The sequence below is a fragment of the Medicago truncatula genome, chromosome 3, assembly GCF_003473485.1.
Source record: "Medicago truncatula cultivar Jemalong A17 chromosome 3, MtrunA17r5.0-ANR, whole genome shotgun sequence".
NCBI classification, from domain to species: Eukaryota; Viridiplantae; Streptophyta; class Magnoliopsida; order Fabales; family Fabaceae; genus Medicago; species Medicago truncatula.
The window spans coordinates 27096107-27117949 of NC_053044.1; the positions used below are offsets into that span (position 1 = coordinate 27096107).

At 35.4% G+C, this 21843-nt stretch overlaps 1 protein-coding gene and 2 pseudogenes across 1 annotated transcript; all 3 read right to left on the reverse strand.

Moving 5' to 3' along the window:
- Positions 1 to 4346: 4346 nt before the first annotated feature.
- On the reverse strand, positions 4347 to 5671 carry LOC11441112 (mitogen-activated protein kinase 7). The gene is made up of 2 exons (XM_003600311.1): positions 5249 to 5671; positions 4347 to 5030 (listed from the first exon to the last, which is right to left on the reverse strand). Exons 1-2 carry the CDS (start codon positions 5669 to 5671, stop codon positions 4347 to 4349), a joined length of 1107 nt encoding a protein of 368 aa, XP_003600359.1.
- Positions 5672 to 8932: 3261 nt separating this feature from the next.
- On the reverse strand, positions 8933 to 10394 carry LOC11442730 (mitogen-activated protein kinase 7-like; annotated as a pseudogene).
- A 9491-nt stretch (positions 10395 to 19885) lies between these two features.
- On the reverse strand, positions 19886 to 21351 carry LOC11439599 (mitogen-activated protein kinase 7-like; annotated as a pseudogene).
- Between the last annotated feature and the right edge of the window lie 492 nt (positions 21352 to 21843).

A 21843-nucleotide genomic window follows, 5' to 3' on the forward strand; every position in this document is an offset into this window, starting at 1 on the left:
AATAATATTATGGAATGAATCTGAGATGAGAACACTAGACAAAACTAGTGAAGAAGCAAGTTGATAAGATGCTTGCTAGCTAAGAACCCTCAATGGGTGAAACCGTTGTCCGAAGTGTTAATTTTTTGTGATAGTCTGCAGCTATTACAAAATTGAGAATCGTTGCCACAATGGTGAGAGATGATAATTAAGGCACGAACACAGAATGATTAGAGAGCTCTAAAAGGAATGGTTAAAGTATATCGTGCACGTACTAATAAAGCATTAGTCAATCCTTTGACGAAAGGAATTACTAGAAAGAAAGTCCTAAACACATCCAATAGGATGGGACTAATGCCCAAAGGTCACAAGTGATGGTAACCCGACCTACATGATTGGAGATCCCAAGAAATAGGTTCAATGGGTAATAACAAGTCATGAGTGATAGAACATGCTATGAGAAAAGTAAGAAAGCATGATTCCTGCAGTGACAGAAGGATGAGATAATAGAAACTCTTAATGAGATCTATACTCTATGTGGAGTGGAGTACCTAGCTACAGGAGTACTCTTGATAGACTCACCTATGCGAATGTGGAACTTAGGCCGATTCCTATGGTATTCGGGGCAGAATACCTAGAACGTTCGTTAAAACTGGGATAGACGTGCAGGGCCATAAAACGCACGAGCTTTTAGAATACACCTTAGGAAAAGGTTTGTGTGTGGGTTCTATGTCTGAGATAGAGTTCAATGCTGTAAGCAACTCTTGTTAAATCGGAATATTATCCGCTATGCAAAGGTTCAAGTTGTAGGCGACACCTTTGTTTATTAGCAACCTTATAGAAACGTTTTGACGTTATTATTGAAACCATTTTTTAAATTCAAGTGGGGGATTGTTGGAACATTGATGTGATGTTGGATGAAAAATTGAAAGATTAAACACCAAGTAATTATACTTTGATCTAATGTTGTGTGAATTGAAAAAATAGAGTGTGGAGCTCCCATATAAAATAGAACACACACATTAGTAGTGTTTAAATTGTGGTATTTAATTTTAAATACTTGATAGTGATAAAAATAATAGTAATTATTATTTTATTAGAGAATATCACTTTCCATAAATTTAGCTTATGGTGGTTGTGATAAGAATAATAATTTAATTATTATTATATTTTCTTCATTCAAATCCAATAGTTTGGTTCCTCCACTTTTGTGGATTTGTTTCTTTTGATTCTATCCATAAGTGTTGTTGAACTGATTAATGGATAAACTCCATTTTAATCTTATCCACTAGAGTAACTGTTGTCGCAATTTTTGCTAAAACAGTTACAGAATCTCTATATAAATAGAGGACTCCACTCAGTTCAAAAAAACACACCAAAGAGTTTCATTGAGTTGTCGGGAACTCTTTCTCTCTTCTCCCTTTCTTGACTTGTGTTGACGAGTCTTTCTTCTCTTCATCTCCTTTTTCTGTCCCTTCGGATTTAAGAGTGTTCTTAAGACCATAGTCGCTTTTTGGTTTAATGTCCCTTCGGAATTAAGAATGGTCTTAAAAACATAGTCCCTTCGATAAATGTCCCTTCAGAATAAAGAATACTTTTAAGATCATAGTCCCTATTTGGAAGAACAATGTCCCGTCGGAATTAAGAATGATCTAAACGGTATATATAAAAAGTATTTCAATATTTTTTATTTGAGGAGAAATGGTGGTATCACCATATTTGAGTGATCGTAGTACCATATTGATAGTTTGGAGAACTTAAAGTTAGAATGGTATGAACACCATATTTGAGTGGTCTCAGCACCTTAACAGAGTGGTAACAATACCATATTAAAGTGGTTTCAGTATTAAAGAGTGGTCTTAGTACCATATTTGAGGGTGTAATTCTCGAACGGTTTTCTACAGTGCATTAGTTAACCGCACAGTTGCAGCTGGGCTTGTTTTATCCTGGAGGCGGCGTGGTTGATAGTCTGCCTTGCACAATTTTGGGCAGTGCCACGAAACGTCTTAAAGAGAGCGACCTGGTCGTGACTCAACCTAGTAACAACTTCGGTAGATAATAGAATTTGGAAATCCAAATACAACAGTTTGGAAATTCAAAAACAACAATCATTGAGAGGGAGTGGTAGGACTAACTGTGAGAATGAGTCAATATAATTATTGTTTTGAGATATGGAATGAAAAGGAAAACTATCTTCATGAAACACAATATCTCTAGACACATGAAAAGTTTTAGTGATTAAATCATAGACTTTAAAACCTTTATAATCAGCAGGGTAGCCCAGGAAAACACAACAGCTCTAGGGGTGAATATATTTCTATGTTGAGGTATAGAGGAAATGCAACAACGACATCCAAAAACTCTAAACTTGGAATAGACATGAAGTTTATCATATAGAAGCTCATAAGGTGATTTACCCTTCAATAAAACACAAGGAGTCCTATTAATATTGAATGTTGAAGTACCTATACAATCTCCCCAAAATTCAATAGGTACCTTGGCATGAAACATTAAAGATCTTGCAACATTTAAAAAATGTTGATGTTTTTCATTCAACAACTGAATTCTGTTCAGGTGTGTAAGGATAAGAATATTGATGGATGGTGCCTTTATCATGTAAGAATTGAGTTCTAGCAAATTCTTTTGCATTGTTAGTATGTATAGCCTTAATAACCTTTCCAAATTGAGTCTTCACAAGATAAAAAACTGTTGTATCTTAATAGGAGCATCAGGTTTGTTAGCCAGCAAATAAAATCCAAGTAAAATGACTGAAATCATTGACAATAGTAAAAAATATGTTTACCATTATATGTAGATTTTCCATAAGGACCCCATATATCACAATGAATTAGATCAAAAGAATAAGGAGAAAAGTTGTTCTTAGAACATAAAGGAAGTCTTTTGAATTTTGCAAGAGGACAAATAGTACATTTGTGAGAAGGGCCAGCTTCAGAAACCGCAGCTTTGGACATTTGGGCTTGCAAGAACTGTATTAATTGCTGACAGTGTTGTGGTGTCATGGCTGATATATCAGAAGTAGAATCTCCAAAGGTAGTCCCAATATCATGGACATTGTTAGCTTGATTGAATGATTTTGAACTTTGTGGTTTCTTATATCCAGGAGGGTAACCATGCAGTTTAAAGCACTTTTCTGTGTGTCCACTACCACCACAATGAGCACAAGTAGGTCGATCTTTCTTGAAGTTCTTAAAATTTCCTTGTACTGCACAAGCAATGGGGATTCAGAGAAACCATTGATAGAACAACATTGGTTGTTGGTAGAGGGTCCATCAACAAGATTTGGCCACGAACTTGATTAAAAGATTCATTAAGCCCCGTAAGAAAAGTAAGAATGTACTCACTTTGAAGATGATCAATGATAGGTTGTACACCTCCACAAATATGCAGTTATGAATTGGACGAAATTCGCCTAATTCTTCCCATAGATACTTGAACTGAGTGAAGTAGGAACTGACAGTGGAGGAACCTTGAGTACAATTTAGAAGATTCTTCTTCAATTGGAACACACGGGGACCATTCTTCTGTTGCAACCGATCATGAAGCTCTTTCCAAATCTCAGCAGCGTTTGCAGCATAGATTATGCTCGCTGAAATTTCTTTGGAAACAGAGTTCAGTAGCCAAGAAGAAACCTTGCTATTGTTACGCATCCAAGAACGAAATTGAGGGTGATTTACCTCTGGTTTTGGGAGCAAACCATCAACAAATCCAGTCTTGTTCTTGCTGTCAAGAGCCATCAACATAGCACGACGTCATGAATTGAAATTATCACTGGTTAAAGGTTGTGAAACTAGAACAACACCGGGATGATCAGAGGAATGGAGGTAGTAAGGATCATGAGGATGAATGAAGAAAGCGGAAGCAAATGAAATCGGAAAATTACTTCTGATGCCAAATTGGAGTTAAAACTTTAGAGAGAAAAATAAACTTTTCATTATTGTAAAATTGTGTAATCATTACAGAAAGGAACTTCATCATCATCATCATATATATATATATATATATATATATATATATATATATATATATATATATATATATATATAACCAAGGATGAAGTTCTAGCTAGAGAGAAAATAACAGAATGACAGTTAAGAAACTAAGTAAACTGTTAAACATAGTTAACAACTAACTGAAACTGACAACACCAACTAACTCTCTTAATACCATTATCATTATGAGCGTGTCACATTAAAAATAGTACGCATTAAGCAAAGAAATCTCATGTAAATAAATAATTTGGTAGCTATTAAAAAAATTCACTTCTTTGTATCAAGACAAATAATATTACTTCAGGCAGCAGTTTCTTTAGTACTAGAGACAAGACAAACTATGTGAAGTAGAAACATCTATGCATTGACAAAAGCAGCTTCATGATGGTAATGAAGCATCTCATTCCACATCATTTCCCTAATTATCTTGTTATCCCAATCTTCATCAATGTTAAGATTGACTGGAACTTGAGGATGAGGGTTACGCCATTGATCATCACATAGATCAGCCATATATGGATGTTGGAGTGCTTCTGATGCAGAAATTCTTTTAGTTGGATCAAACACAAGCATTTTTTGTAATAGATCCATGGCTAATGGATCTGCTTGTGGGTATAGCTGAGAGAAGTGTGTACCCTGTGTATAGGGAAGTGATTTGATAAATGCCTTGGTTTTTGGATTAACTATTAAATCAAGATCAGACTTTTGGCTTCCAAGAACACTTATAATTAGTTTCATTTGGTGCAATGAGTCCTTTCCGGGGAAAATTGGCTTTCTACCAAGCATCTCAGCAAAAAGGCATCCTACGGACCACACATCGATGGAGGTTCCGTAATTGCCACAACCTAATAGAAGCTCCGGAGCTCGATACCAACGCGTGACAACATACTCTGTCATAATCTCACCATCAACTTGATTTTCCCGAGCAAGCCCTAAATCACATATCTTCAAATCACAATTTGCGTTGACGAGCAGATTCTCAGGCTTCAGGTCCCGGTGAAGAATATTTGCAGAATGGAGATAATTAAGACCTTGAAGTAACTGAAATAAGAGTTTATGATTAGTAACAAACAAGGATATGTTAAATAAGCAAATATTTACTTTGAAAATAATGAATTTACTTTGAAACAAGGCAATGTCAATAAAACACTGTAAGAGTGCATTACTGCATTGTACTTCAAACTCCTACCAAGGCCCCTTCATATGAATAAGATCTAAGAGAAATAATTGAAAATATCATATAACAAACTGATTAGTACCTGAACTAAGAAGAGTTTGCAATGATTATTGGAAAGTGGCTTAGAGGACTTGATAATACGATGAAGGTCTTTATCCATGAGTTCATAGACCAAGTAGACATCCTTAAAACTTGTTCTTTGGTCTGGTATCATAACATCTTTCAGAGAAATCACATTCTCATGCCGAACATGTCGAAGCAACTTCATCTCCCTTAAAGTTCTGAGTGCATCACCACAATCATCAAATACGTTGCTAATCTTCTTGATTGCCACTTTCTCGTTGGTATCCATATTGATGGATGAGCACACCACGCCATATGTTCCTCGGCCAATAGGCTTGATTGGACGGTACTTTGTATGAATATCAAACAATGTTTCCCACATCTTATAACAATGCTTTCTCCTTGGCCTTTTTCTGTTCACGGGGTGGACTAAAGTTGCCATTTTTCCTGCAAATTAGGATCAGCACAATATAAGAAATTGTGGTTATCCTTTTTATCAACTCACCCTAACCCTAACAAAAAAAGTGTATATATTTATGAAAGCAGAGAACGTGGTTAGAAGCCTCACTACTGGTGAACTTGGCAGTGATCGTCTTTACTCTTACTGTGATGGTTTGTATATTCCTTCTCTCTTATCTTCGTTAATCTAGTTGTGCTTAATAGATTAGGGTTTTCTATTTTTATAGTCTGAATAGTTATTGAAACACTGGGTTTTAGGGTTTGTTGTCTCTTTTATATTTTTTTCGGATATTGTAGGGCTTTCAACTTCTAGATTTTGTTCCTTCAAAAAAAAAAATTCTAGATTTTGTTTTCAAATCTATTTTATCCATATTATTTCAAAAGAAAAATCTATTTATTCATATTATTTCAATCAAAAAAACTATTTTATCCATATTTATCTATCTAATCTAACTATTAGTACTTCTTATATATTTATTATTAACTTGTATGATAGAGTGTTACTAACTATACTAGTAGCTACTAGAGTACTATCTATTTACGATTATTAATAGGGTCATTTTAACCAATGCGTCCGGGGCACTAGTTAAGGAAGTTAAAAGAGAAGGTTTTAAATTAAATGTCACTTTTTATACTTTTAATGCGCAAGTTTCAATGTAACATTACTATACATTTGGCTTCCTTAACCAGTGCCCGGAGACATTGGTTAACATTTTCTGTTAAAGAAGGACCTGATACAAAAGAAAGTAGGGATGACAAAAGAAGGCTTACATTTTTTCTAGGATGGTGTTGATGACAAATGGGACCGGAGTTTAGATTCGGGCAACAGCTATATAGTTACCGGCGTATACCATAAGTGTCTTATTTAGAGAAGGTGGATAGTTCTGACAGTTATGACATTGTTTGGAATAAAGCGGCTTAGTTGAAGGTCTCTTTGTTTGCTTGGCGGTTGTTACAAATTCTCTTACCAACGAAAGACAATCTGCTTCGTAGACGACGTCTAATTCTATTCTTTGTTCGAACGGGTGTGGGAAGGAGGAAAGTGTGGTTCATCTTTTTGTAGGGTGTTGGTTTTATGGTTCTATCTGACTTCTCATCCGGAAATGGCTAAGTATCCATTTAGTAGACAGATAGCATATTCTTGATCATCTCACTCTCTTTGGTAGCTTAGCACGTGACTATAGGAAAACTCGGTTTTCAATTCAATTGATTTGGCTAGCATGTATTATGGTTCTCTAGAAAGAAAGAAACTATCGTAATTTTCAACAAAATGAAATGCCTATATACATTAGCTTGTTGATTAAGTCAAACTTCTATTTTTTATTTTGGTTGAAAGCTAAACAAAAATTATTATCTTTTGATTTCCATCATTGATGGCTAAATCCTCTTTAGTGCTTAAATCTTGTTTCCTATCCAGTGATTTGTTTTTCTTTCTCTAGCCAGTTTTTTTTTTTTTTGGTGACTGGTTAAATAATTTTAGGTTGTAGTCAGTTTTGAGTCCTCGCCTTGCACTCCTTGTACACATTGAGATCTCATTTTGGTTTTTTTTTTAAGGAGGAAGGAAGATCTCATTTTGGTTTAATATATTATTCCATTTTGACTTGTTAAAAAAAACTATGATGAGTATTTACTTTAAAGTTTTTTATTTTTATTTTTATAATATCTATATTATTAAGTTTGAAAAATACCTTAATAAACAAGGTTCAACAAAAATAGGTAGTTATTCATGTTTAATTTTTGAATTCCCTATGATTATGGTGATTATTTGAACTTAATATCAAATTTGAAAAGAATTGAATTGCCAAAGGTAAATTTGTCAAGAAAAATATTTGCCCAAAAAGTAGTTAAGCATTCATAATAGCTTTAGACTTGTATTTGTATAACTGTATCATGGTATTTAAAAAAAATATTTGACCAAAAGAAACTTAAAACATTTCATTAATCAAAAGGTACTCAATTCAAGGAGAAACCAACTCAAAACAAAGGTAACTAGCCCATGAAATGGCTGCCCTTGTAAGGGTGTGAGTAGCCATATTTATTTGTCTCCTATTTCCTAATAAATTTAACCTCAGTTTAAATGTAAAGATATACAAGAAACAATGTTAGAAACAACTAAATTAAACTCGGAAAAGCCATGATGATATGAGGACATATCATTCACTAGAATTTTAGAGTCACCAAAAAACAACACCATCAAAACCTCATAGCTGCCAATCGTGTCGCCTGAATCGATTGTAGAGTTTTGCATATTGTCAAGCTGCCTCCGCAACAATAAAGTGACCATGATGATCCCTGACGCAACGTGCAGTTGAAGTCACACCTTCAGCCTCAAAGAATCCGGTGTTGATGTTACACTTAAACCAACCCTCTCTCGGCTTTTCCCATCGTCGGCTTGAAGTAGAATGAGGCTGAGAGATTTGACGTTGATATTGTTGTGTATTAATCTCGAACCACTGATGCCAAAGATTAAAATGACTGCAAACCCATATGAGCAGGAGGTTTCCTTGTATTGTTCCACACAACATCATTCCTATTTTGCCAAATACACCATAATAGCATTATAATGCGCCCTATTGCATGATCAACCTCGTTGCACATAAACCAGGCCCGCTCTGCTGCATTATTAAACGAGTGTCCTCAAAAGTTATAAATCTCAGACAAGCATGCAGCATGTCTTCACAAACTAGACATAACAAGTGACGCTCAATTCATGCGTGCCTTGTCGAAATGCAACCTCTGCAAATATGCCGTTACAAGTGCCTAGCTTTGCGAGGCGCATGAATTCTTCAAATACCATTCAAATCACCTTCAAAATATTTCACTAATTAAGTTTATCATGGTATACATTATAAATGTTCCATCCTCATTTTATTTAAATTATTAAGTTATTATAAGCCAACTTTTTTTCTTTCTGAACTCAAGTAACTTATATTCTTGTCATCTATTTGGATATGTCTTTTTCTTTGAATTTGTTTAACTTATTAAATTTAAAATCTATTGTTAATTAACTATAGACTAAATACAATTTTAGTCCATCTATTACCAAATCACAATTTTGGTCTGTCTATTTCAAATTGCACAATTTTGGCCTTGACTTCAAAAGATTTGACAAATTCATGATTTTGATCATTCAATTTGATAACGTGGCAATAAATTACGTGACCTTTTTTTAAAGACATGGACCAAAGAAGACGGACAAAACAATGTCATACTAAGACGACGACATCACTAAAGAAAAAACTAACTACAGATCAGCAAGATATGGATGTTGCATTGCTTCTAATACAGTAATTATTTTAGTTGGATCAAACACAAGCATTTTTTTGTAAAAAAATCTATGGCTAATGGATCTGCTTGTTGGTATAGCTGAGAGAAGTGTGTCCCCTGTATATAGGGAGGTGATTTGATGAATTCCTTGGCTTTTGGATTATCGATGAACTCAAGATCAGACGCATGTTGGCTTCGAAGAACAATTATAATTAGTTTCATTTGGTGCAACGAATCCTTTCCAGGGAAAATTGGCTTTCTACCAAGAATCTCAGCAAAAATGCACCTTACGGACCATACATCGATGGAAGTTCCGTAATTTGTCACATGCTAATAGAAGCTCTGTCGTAATCTCACCATCAACTTGATTTGTCCGAGCAAGCCCGAAGTCGGATATCTTCAAATCACAATTTGCATTGACGAGCAGATTCTCACGCTTTAGATCCCGGTGAAGAATATTTACAGAACGAAGATAATTAAGACCTTGAAGTAACCGAAATAAGAGTTTATGATTAGTAACAATAAGAAAGATACATAAAATAAGTTAATTCATTTCTACTAGTAGATTACTATTTCTATTATCAATGTTGATCAACAGTATACTCAAAATCATTTTTAAAAAAACGCAGACTAGAAAACTATAGTTCATGATGGGTTCTTTTGAATCTTTTCACAAGAACTTCCTTATTGGTATCAATAATCAATGTTAAGTTCAAGGTAATTTCTCAACTTGGGCCGTTGATTTTCATGATCTCTAGTTCATACATTCTATAACAATGACAGTGTATACTCAATTACTCTTTCAACACCAAATACTTTTACTCAGAGCAGCGGGAATTCAAACTACAAATGTATAAGAATGCATATAAGAGGGGAGTTTATAGTTAGTACTTAGTTCACTAAAGTTGTATGATGAATTTACTTCAAAACATGGCAATGTCAATAAAAACAACACCACAAGGGATGATTAAGAGGAGCCAAGAGATACAATCGAAAATATCATATGCGAATATTTACTACCAGAGCCAAGAAATATTGGCAATGATCATTGGAAATTCGCTGAGAGGACTTCATAATATGACGAATATTAGTATCCATTAGTTCATAGACCAAGTAGACATCCTTAAAACATGTTGTTTTTTGATCTAGTATCATAACATCTTTCAAAGTGATCACATTCTCGTGCCGAACATGTCTAAGAAGCTTCATCTCCCATAAAGTTCTTAGTGCATCAATCAAATTATCAAATACATTGCTAATCTTCTTCATTGCGACTTTCTCATTGGTCTCCTTACTGATGGCTGAGCACACCACAACATACAACCCTCGGCAAATCTGCTCGATTAGACTATACTTCATATCAATCATGTTTTCCACATTGTATAATTATGCTTTACCTTTGGCTTAATTCTCTTATGAGGTTCCACTAAAGTTGCCATTTTTCCTGCAAAATAGCATCAACACAATCACAATATAAGAAAATTCAATGCATATATGTTAAAATTAATGTGTTGTAACCGCCACTATCTTTAGGAAGCATTATGATAGAATTGTAACCACCACTATCTTTAGGAAACATTATGATAGAATTGTAACCATCATCATAATGATTGTCTTTATTTAGGTTTATGGTAGGTTTGTTATCAACCTATTTGTATTCTCTATCAGTTTCCTTCTAGCCTATATAAAGGCTTTGTAATGCTAAGTTGAAAGTAAGCAGTATGTGGTGAATTCAACAAAATCAGTTTTTATTCAATGTTCATCCACCAGTGGAAGTATAGTATAAAAAGTCACGTTTTCGCTCAAGATCCTGCAACAGTATAATTTATAACATACCACCTCTAGAATACCACCAACAGAGTGGTATCAGAGCTGCAGATCCTTGCAGCTGTAGCAAAAACAACAAAAGTTATGGCTTCCACAAACAACCCTTCCGCAACTTACAGCAATGTCAAAGTTCCTCTATTTGAAGGAGTGAACTATGATTTTTGGGCTGTTAAAATGGAGACTCTATTCACATCTTTGGATGTTCTAGAGTATGTCAAAAACGGGTATGAAGAACCGGCACCAACAGAGGCTGAAATATCAAAAGAAAAGGCTGAAGAATCAAGCAAACAACCTGAAGAGTTGAAGAAGAAGAAGATCACAGATGCTGGAGTTCTCGGGATGATTCAAAGAGGAGTCTCTCTATCCATCTTCCCAAGGATTATGAGAGCTAAAACATCGAAAGAAGCCTGGAGTATCCTACAACAAGAGTTCGAAGGAGATTCAAAGGTGAGAACGGTGAAGCTTCAATCTCTTAAGAGAGATTATGAAAATGAAAGGATGAAGGAGAACGAGAACCTGAACGAATACTTCAACAGACTCTCCGAGTTGGTGAATCAGATGAAGTCGCATGGTGATACGATAGAAGATCGCAGAATTGTTGACAAAATTCTGATCAGTTTGACAGCAAGATTTGACCCAATGGTGGGTGTGATAGAAGAAACCAAGGATCTATCAACCTTGACTATTCAAGGGTTGATGGGGTCTTTGAGATCCTACGAGCAAAGGATGTTACGACATTCTGAAAAATCAATTGAGAGTGCCTTTCAATCGAAACTCAACATTCAGCCCAACAATGGTGAAAATAAGCCCCAAATACAAACTAGAGGTGAGTCTTCTAGAGGTGGCAGATTTGGAAGAGGCAGAGGCAGAGGTCGAAACTCACGTGGCAGATCTGGAAGAAGCGCAAATGGCGGAAGATGGAATGAAGCATCAAACAAATGGTGCAAAATTTGTAACAGTGGCACTCATGACGAGAAGGACTGTTGGTACAAAGGCAAACCGCAATGCCACAATTGCAAGAGATTCGGGCACCTTCAAAAGGACTGTCGTCTTGGAAAGCAACAACATGCTTCGTACGCAGAAGGAGAATCTGATGAAGGAAATTTGTTTTATGCTTGTCAAAAAGCATTGCATGAAGAAGAAAAAAATGTATGGTATTTGGACAGCGGCTGTAGCAACCATATGACCGGACAGAAGGGAGCATTTATAAACATTGATTCTTCATGTGGCTCAAAAGTTAAATTGGGAAATGGAGAACATGTCGAAGTGAAAGGGAAAGGAAGCATTGGAGTCACCACGAAGCAAGGAAGCAGAGTCATACATGACACGCTCTATGTCCCGGAATTAGACGAAAATTTGCTGAGCGTTGGACAACTTCTGGAGCACGGCTATTCTCTAAACTTTGAAAATAGAGAGTGCAGAATTTTTGACTCAGAAAGAAGAAGTGTTGCCATTGTGAAGATGACTAGCAACAGGAGCTTTCCACTATCTTTTGACTATGAGAAAAATGTAAGCATGATGGCCAGAGAAGAGAATGACTCGTGTTTATGGCACAGGAGACTTGGGCATTTGAATTACGAAAGCCTCAAGTTACTCTATCAGAAAAAGATGGTGTATGGGCTGCCAAGAATCGAAGAAAAATCTGGTGTGTGTGAAGGTTGTGTGTTTGGCAAACACCACCGGAAACCATTTCCAAAGGAAGGTGCATGGAGAGCTAAACAAGTGTTGGAACTTGTACACACAGATGTGTGTGGTCCTATGAATACTTTGTCCCATGGCAAAAACAGGTACTTTATCTTGTTTATTGACGACTTTACCCGCATGACTTGGGTATATTTCATGAGACAAAAATCTGAAGCATTTGTAATCTTTAAGAAATTTAAAGCATTAGTTGAAAAACAAAGTGGCAGATTTATAAAGATGCTGAGAAGTGATCAAGGGAAGGAGTACACCTCAAATGAATTTCACAAATTTTGTGAAGATGAAAGTGTTGAAAGACAACTCACTGTTGGATATACAACTCAGCAAAATGGTGTATCTGAAAGAAAGAACCAAACCGTGATGGAGATGGCGAAGTCTATGCTACTTGAGAAAGGTCTGCCAAAAACCTTTTGGCCCGAGGCCGTTAACACTGCTGTGTATTTGATGAACAGGTGTCCAACAAAGGCCGTGTGGAAAAAGACTCCATTTGAAGCCTGGAGTGGAAGAACACCGTCGGTGAACCATCTTAAAATTTTTGGATGTGTTTGCTATGCTCAAATTCCGAAACAAAAGAGAACAAAGCTGGAAGAAACAAGTGAAAAATGTGTCTTTATTGGCTATAGTTCCATGTCAAAGGGCTATAGACTTTACAACTTGAAGACAAACAAGTTGATCATTAGCCGCGATGTTGTATTTGATGAGAATGCTTCTTGGAATTGGGAAGAAGACAAAATGAAGGAGAAAACAGTCCCTGCAATCATATTACAACAACAAAATTCAGCAGCTGAGAATGAGCAACCAACCCCATGTACACCAAGTTCCTCATCCTCTCCAAGTTCACCAGATTCAAGTTCATCAACTCCCAGCTCAACTCCAATAAAATTGAAGGATTTGAGTGATATTTATACAAGATGCAACTATTGTGTTGTGGAACTAGAAAATTTTGATGAAGCAATCAAAGAAGATGCTTGGAGGAATGCGATGCAAGAAGAAATAAATGCTATTGAGAAAAACAAAACGTGGCAGCTAGTTGAAAGGCCAAATGACAAAGAAGCTATTGGAGTAAAATGGGTGTACAAATTGAAGCATAATCCAGATGGGTCAATTCAAAGAGCCAAGGCTAGATTGGTAGTAAAAGGTTATGCACAACAGCCTGGAATTGACTATAGTGAAACTTTTGCCCCAGTTGCTAGATTGGATACTGTACGAACAGTTATTGCATTAGCAGCTCAGAAAGAGTGGAACCTGTACCAACTTGATGTGAAGTCAGCTTTCCTGAATGGAGAACTAAAAGAAGAGGTATATTTGCAACAACCTCAAGGCTTTGTGACTAAAGGCCAAGAAGAAAAAGTTTACAAGTTGAAGAAAGCTCTCTATGGGTTGAAACAAGCCCCGAGAGCATGGTATAGTGAAATTGACAGCTACTTCATTCAACAAGGATTTGAAAGAAGTCAAAGTGAGCATACTTTGTATGTGAAGCGTCAAGGTAAAGATGATATCCTTCTTGTTGCCCTTTATGTTGATGATTTGGTGTATACAGGTAACAACAAGAAAATGGTTGAAAATTTTAAAATAGAAATGATGAAAAATATGAGATGAGTGATCTTGGCTTGCTGCATCATTTTCTTGGTATTGAGGTGTACCAAGATGAATATGGAGTTTTTATTTGTCAAAAGAGATATGCTGAAAATATCTTGAAAAAGTTTGGCATGAATGGCTGTAAACCTGCTGATATTCCTTTAGTGGTGAATGGAAAATTAAAGAAGGAAGATGGTGGAAGATTAGTAGATGCAAGCATGTATAGAAGTTTGGTTGGAAGTTTGTTTTATCTAACAGCTACACGACCCGATTTAATGTTTGCTGCTAGTTTACTCTCAAGGTTTATGAGTAAACCGAGTCACTTACACCTTGGAGCAGCAAAAGGAGTTCTAAGGTATATCATGGGAACCATGGAGCATGGAATCAGGTTTCAAAAGAATTCTAAACTCGAAGTTAAAGGCTACTGTGACAGTGATTGGGCTGGAAGTGTTGATGACATGAAAAGCACTTCTGGTTATGTGTTCAGTCTGGGTTCAGGAGTAATTTCTTGGTGTTCAAAGAAACAAGACACTGTAGCGCAATCTTCAGCTGAAGCAGAATATTTGGCAGCTGGTTTGGCTACACAACAATCATTGTGGTTGAGAAGAATACTTGAAGATATCGGAGAAAAGCAAGAAGAAAGTCTGCTGCTTCACTGTGACAATAAATCAGCAATAGCCATGGCGAAGAATCCAGTTTTCCACAGTCGAACAAGACATATTAATATAAAGCACCACTTCATTCGAAGTGTGATCGAAGATGGCGATGTGCAGTTAGTGTTCTGCAATTCACAAGAGCAGCTTGCAGACATTTTTACTAAAGCACTACCAAGAGGAAGATTTCAGCAACTTAGAGAAGCAATGGGAGTTAAAGAGCAACACATTAAGGGGGAGTGTTAAAATTAATGTGTTGTAACCGCCACTATCTTTAGGAAGCATTATGATAGAATTGTAACCACCACTATCTTTAGGAAACATTATGATAGAATTGTAACCATCATCATAATGATTGTCTTTATTTAGGTTTATGGTAGGTTTGTTATCAACCTATTTGTATTCTCTATCAGTTTCCTTCTAGCCTATATAAAGGCTTTGTAATGCTAAGTTGAAAGTAAGCAGTATGTGGTGAATTCAACAAAATCAGTTTTTATTCAATGTTCATCCACCAGTGGAAGTATAGTATAAAAAGTCACGTTTTCGCTCAAGATCCTGCAACAGTATAATTTATAACATACCACCTCTAGAATACCACCAACAATATATATCTTCACTTGTCAATAGTGTTGTAGGATGAGAAACTTGTCTCTTTATTAAACTTACCTTTTCGGGTAAACTTGTTTCTTAAAATATTTCAAAAATTACATTTTTATCAATGGGCAAAGAGTCATTTTGGTCCTTGAATGAGTAAGTTGTTGTCGCTACAATCCTTATATGTATCGAAATTGCGAACACATCCTAACTTCCCCTTTCTTTAGTAATTTTATGAGCTAAATTGACAAACGAAAAAAAAAATTGAGGACAAAAAAAGATACGTATTTGTAATTTTGATACATTTAAGATCAATTTGCCAGCAAGTTATCTGACGAAAAATTATATATGGTTTGCCATTTTATCAACTCACCCTAACAACACACAATATATTTATGAAAGCATAAGTTATTTTTATTAGTTAAATGTATTGTTAATGTAATGTCGAATTTGTTGGAACAAAATGTGTTTTACAATAAACCTTAATGAGTTTTGATGATAACAAGGTATTAAAAATTGTCAATTGGTTATTGCTAATATTTGTTCAAGTGTACAGGACCATAGGCAAAGTTAATCAATTTCAATAGGTCTTGGAAGAACAATAGAGAGCAAAGGAATCTAAAAGCATCTGAAGAAAACTGCGTCTGAAGCTATGAAGTGCTTCTGAAGTTTCAAGTGTCTCTGAAGTGATGACATCATCAGAAGCAAAGTTCATCAGAAGCAAGATTTCATCAGAAGCTATATCATCACCAAAAGCTACAGTGGATCAGAAGATTCAATCTGAAATCTCAAAAGAGCTGATTCTTTATGTTAACCTCGTCTAAGAGAGCGAAGGATCAACGACATGGACTTGAGTCAATTTTCAGTATAGCTCTAGATTGTTTTAACCGAGGTTCTGCTTTCCAAGCCTCCAATTCGGCATCCGGTCATGTTGGTGCTTCTATTCGTGCTGCTACTGATTGAATAGTGGACTATTGATTATGTTTCATTATGTTGCTTCTTGCTATTTTGTGCTAATTGTATAATATTCATGTGTTTATGGACTTGAATCCTCGTACAACAATGAAAAAAAAAAATAAGTATTTTATGTTCGTTGTGTTATTATTAATTTGCTTCATTAGACTTGATTAAACATAGTATTGCATTGGTTGTATTTTTCGCAAATACTATCATTATGCCTATTTGTGCTATTATTATTGGATCATGTTGACAAAATTGAATTGGAATGTTTGTATAATTGTTATTATTATTATTATTTTTTGATTGATGTTAATAATTTGCATTTTCAATATATAGTATAGGATTGATAAAATTTTCTTGTTTAGAGTTTGGATAGGTAGTTGTGAGAGAGTGCTTTCAGGTATAAGGAAGAGGAAATAAGTCATTTTTAAACATTTAATAAATTTTTATTTTTATTTTTTGGTAGCGCACAATGGATGCGGCTGCTGCTGCTCAAGCACATGTTCAACAACCTCAACCTCGAGCTCAACAATTGGTAAGTTTTGATGTTATTTAATTATTTGGAGGCAATAGATTCCCATTGGATTTTTTCTTTCTTTCTATTCTTACTTTTTTTTTGTCTATTTAGGAACTTTTTCATGGTGGTGGTCATGGCCAGGGTCTGGAGCATATTATTACAAATGCTATGATTCAATATGTACCTGTTCTGGCTCAAGAAATTTTAGCTGTTTTGCCTCCACATAATCAGCAACAAGATCCTGCCATGGTTAATGGCGGTGGAGCAAATCAACATTGCGGTAGTCAAGGCCAAGGTCTGGAGAATAATATTGCAAATGTTTTCATTAAAAATGCACCTGTTCTTGCTCAAGCAATTTCAGCTGTTTTGCCTCCACAGTATCAGCATAATCTGCAACAAGTTCATGCCATGGTTAATGGTGGTGGAGCAAATCAACATGGCGGTGGTCAAGGCCAGGGTCTGGAGCATATTATTGCAAATGTTATCATTCAAAATGCACCTGTTTTTGCTCAAGCATTTTTAGCTTTTTATGCTACACAAAATCAGAAAAATCAGCAACAAGATCCTTCCATGGTTAATGGTGGTGTAGCAAATCAACATGGGTTTGTGATGGCGAGAATTTAAGAACATGTGGTTTGCACTTGGATTGAATGGTGCTCCTGGACCAGATTCAGATGTCTTCCACGACTTTGGGCTAATTGGTGATGGATTTGATGCGGTTTTTGCAGTTGCTCTAAAAAGGGATAGTTAAACTTATATTCCTTTTAGTTGCATTTATAAGTTCTAGTTTTCTAGTTATGAAAGTTTTAATAATTAGTTAAACTTTGATATTTCGTCTACAAGTTGTAATTTTCTGACTATTTTGAAATTTTCCATTAGCAGTATCTTTTTGTTTCCCTCTATTTTTTCTCTTCTCGCTTCGTTAGGGCATGTTAAGTCATCAGAACAGTAGCTTTGCTGATTGACTTAGTAAAGTATCAATTGCAAACTTTATTATTTGCAGTGAGATATTTAATTATAGAGTAAATTACACTCCCCTCCCTTCAAAGATGCTTGAGTTATACTCCTCTCCCCTCTTATGTTAAAATATACACTCCCCTCCCTTGAAAAATAAAATTAATACTTCCCTCCTTTATAAGATGCATGAATTACAATCCTCTCCCTTAATAATTAAATATGGACTACACTTTAATCTATTTTTAACATAAATAAATATTTTTATAATGCTTTTATTCAAAATGATTTTAAATGCTTTTAAATGATTTTAACATAAATAAACAAATATGGACTACACTTCAATCTATTTTAACATAAATAAACAAATGATTTTATTCAAAATGCACCTGTTCTTGCTCAAGCATTTTTAGCTGTTTTGCCTCCACTGAATCAGCAAAATCAACAACAAGAACCTACCATGGTTAATGGCGGTGGAGCAAATCAACATGGCGGTGGTCAAGGCCAAGGTCTGCAGCATAATATTGCAAATGCTATCATTCAAAAATGCACCTGTTCTCGCTCAAGCAATTTTAGCTGTTTTGCCTCCATGGATTCAGCATAATCAGCAACAAGATCCTGCCATAGTTAATGGTGGTGGAGAAAATCAACACGGCGGTGGTCAAGGCAAAGGTCTGATGCATATTATGGCAAATATTATTATTCAAATTGAACCTGTTCTTGCTCTAGCAATTTTAGCTGTTTTGCCTCCTCAACATCAGCAGCAACAAGTTGCTGGAAATCTGCAAGTTCCTGCCATGGTTAATGGTGGTGGTGGAGCATATCTAGATGAGTTTGAGATGGCGAATGATCATTTTAAGCACATGTGGTATGCACGTGGATTGGATGGTGCTCTTGGACCAGATCCAAATGTCTTCCGCGACCTTGGGCTCATTGGTGATGGATTTGATGCTGTTTTTGCAGTTGCCCTAGCAAACTACAACCTAGTGCATGTAATTGGTGGTATGAGAAAGGGCTAGTTACACTTAATATTTCGTTTAGTTGCGTTTATAAGTTCTAATTTTCTAGTTATGAAAGTTTGAAAGTTTTAATTAGTTAAACTTTGATATTTCGTCAGTTTTTGTTGTTCTACAAGTTGTTATTTTCTGACTATTTTGATATTTTACATCAGCAGTATCTTTTTGTTTCCCTCTATTTTTTCTCTTCTCGGCTTCATTAGGGCAGGTTAAGTCATCAGAACAGTAGCTTTGCTGATTCACTTGGTAAAGTATCAATCGCAAACTTTATTATTTGCAGTGAAATATTTAATTATGATTAGTTTGCCTAGAAGGCTTTTGGTTAGAGTTAGATTTTGTTGTATGACACTAATTCAGTTAGTTGTGATTCACTTTGTATATATAACGTTGAATTAGCACGTAATCTTTTCAGTTTTTCATTTAATCCTTAATGAAATCAGTTATTTTCACTACCAAATCAAACTGATACATTTTAACTTCTAGAAATATAAAAATGACCATCATGTAATTGATGACAAACCAGAAAGCTTCTAAAAATCAAGCTGTAGTTGACAAAGTTGTGAGTAAACTCTTCAAGAACATTAGGTTTAACATGCATATGATTCAATTATTAATCAACGGTAACATGGGGATGTTACTCATTCATTTATTTTATTAGGTTGAGAATTTAAATGATGAAAGAAATTGAAGGAAAGGGATCCTTATCATCTGTACTTATGTTTTTATAATTTACAGCATAGAGTGGAACTCTTATGCTTTCATAATTTACGATTGATGACGGGCAAACCTTTTGCAGATATTGCTCTTTAAAACTTGGTGTCCAGAGGGATTAATGGCGATCAATGTAGTTAATCATTGAGTCATTAACACTTGCACGCATATCTAACCCCATAGCCCCACTTTGCTAAGGGTTATGCTAACATTGATCAATTGTAAATTTTATGTAGAAAAAATTCATTTTTGAAGTAAATTCATACAATATCTTAATTGAATTCTATGTAATGATTAGTAAATTCAGTTTAATTCATTTTTGCACACCTATTGAAAAAATTACTTCTTTGTAGCAAGACAAATACTATTACTTCAGGTAGCAGTTTCTCCTAGAGACAAACTATGTGAAGTAGAAACATCTATGCATTGACAAAAGCAGCTTCAGGATGGTAATGAAGCATCTCATTCCACATCATTTCTCTAATCATTTTGTTATCCGAATTTTCATCAATGTGAAGATTTAATGGAACTTGAGGAGGACGGTTACGCCATTGATCATCACATAGATCAGCCATATATGGATGTTGAAGTACTTCTGATGCAGTAATTCTTTTTGTTGGATCAAACACAAGCATTTTTTGTAACAAATCTATGGCTAATGGATCTGCTTGTGGGTGTAGCTGAGAGAAGTGTGTCCCCTTTGTATAGGGAAGTGATTTGATGAATGCCTTTGTTTTCGGATTAACTATTAACTCAAGATCAGACTCTTGGCTTCCAAGAACACTTATAATTAGTTTCATTTGGTGCAACGAATCCTTTCCAGGGAAAATTGGCTTCCTACCAAGCATCTCAGCAAAAATGGATCCAACGGACCACATATCGATGGAGGTTCCGTAATTGCCACATCCTAATAGAAGCTCTGGAGCTCAATACCAGCGCGTGACAACATACTCTGTCATAATCTAACCATCAACTTGATTTTCCCGAGCAAGCCCGAAATCACACATCTTCAAATCACAATTTGCATTGACGAGCAGATTCTCAGGCTTCAGGTCCCGGTGAAGAATATTTGCAGAATGAAGATAATTAAGACCTTGAAGTAACTGAAACAAGAGTTTATTTATGATTAGAGTAAGCCTCATTTATACAACTACTCCTTTCCTAGAATTCACTAATCTATAACAATGATAGTATACACCAATTCAACACTAATTTCCTCGGACTCAGAGCATCGTGCCCTCAAATTACAGAATGTAAGCCAAAACTCGAATTTCCCAATTCCTTGAAACCCACCTGAGCTAATGCTATTGTATATGATAGCATGAAAGAGAGCACAGTGTATGAATAATTTGCCAATCCTCTTAATGTTAAAGATAGAAAATGATGAATTTACTTTGAAACAAGGCAGTGTCAATAAAACACTGTAAGATTAATAATTGAAAATATCATAACAGACTTATTAGTACCTGAACTAAGTAGAGTTTGCAATGATCATTGGAAAGTGGCTTAGAGGACTTAATACGATGAAGATCTTTATCCATGAATTCATAGACCAAGTAGATATCCTTAAAACTTGTTCTTTGGTCCGGTATCATAACATCTTTCAGAGCAATCACATTCTCATGCCGACATGTCTAAGCAACTTCATCTCCCTTAAAGTTCTCAGTGCGTCACCACAATCATCAAATACATTGCTAATCTTCTTGATTGCCACTTTCTCATTGGTATCCATATTGATGGATGAGCACACCATGCCATATGTTGCTCGGCCAATAGGCTTGATTGGACGATACTTTGTATGAATATCAAACAATGTTTCCCACATTGTATAACAATGCTTTCTCCTTGGCCTATTTCTGATCTCGGGTTCCACTAAAGTTGCCATTATTCCTGCAATTTAACATAAGCACGATATGATAAAATTGATGAAAAAGTGAATTATAGGTCGTTATAGTGGCATGTAAGAGAAAGTTGAAATCAATTCTTACGTCTAGGTTTTGATCTTTTGATTTCAATGAGCAAAGGACGCGGTTAGAAGCCTCACCGGTGAACTTGGCAGTGATCGTCTTTACTCTGATTGGAATGGTTTGTAACTTCCTTTTCTCTTATCTCTTATCTTCGTGAATCTAGTTGTGCTTATTAGATTAGGGTTTTCTATTTATACAGTATGAATAGCTATTGAAACGCTGGGTTTTAGGGTTTGTGTACTTGGGAATTGTTTGTCTCTTGCTCTGTTTATATTTTTTTTGGATATTGGGCTTTCAGCTTCAAGATTTTTTTTTTTTTCAAATATTCTATCCATATTTATCTATCTATCTATTACTACTTTTTTTTTGTTGTTGAAGGAAATCTAACTATTACTACTTCAGAAAAAATT

Bases quoted from the DNA above. Each gene is read 5' to 3' on its own strand.
- LOC11441112 (XM_003600311.1), bottom strand. From the start codon at position 5,671: ATGGCAACTTTAGTCCACCCCGTGAACAGAAAAAGGCCAAGGAGAAAG. The intron at 5,031-5,248 runs GTACTAATCAGT...CTCTTATTTCAG, and splicing joins GCAAACTCTTCTTAGTTCAG to TTACTTCAAGGTCTTAATTA.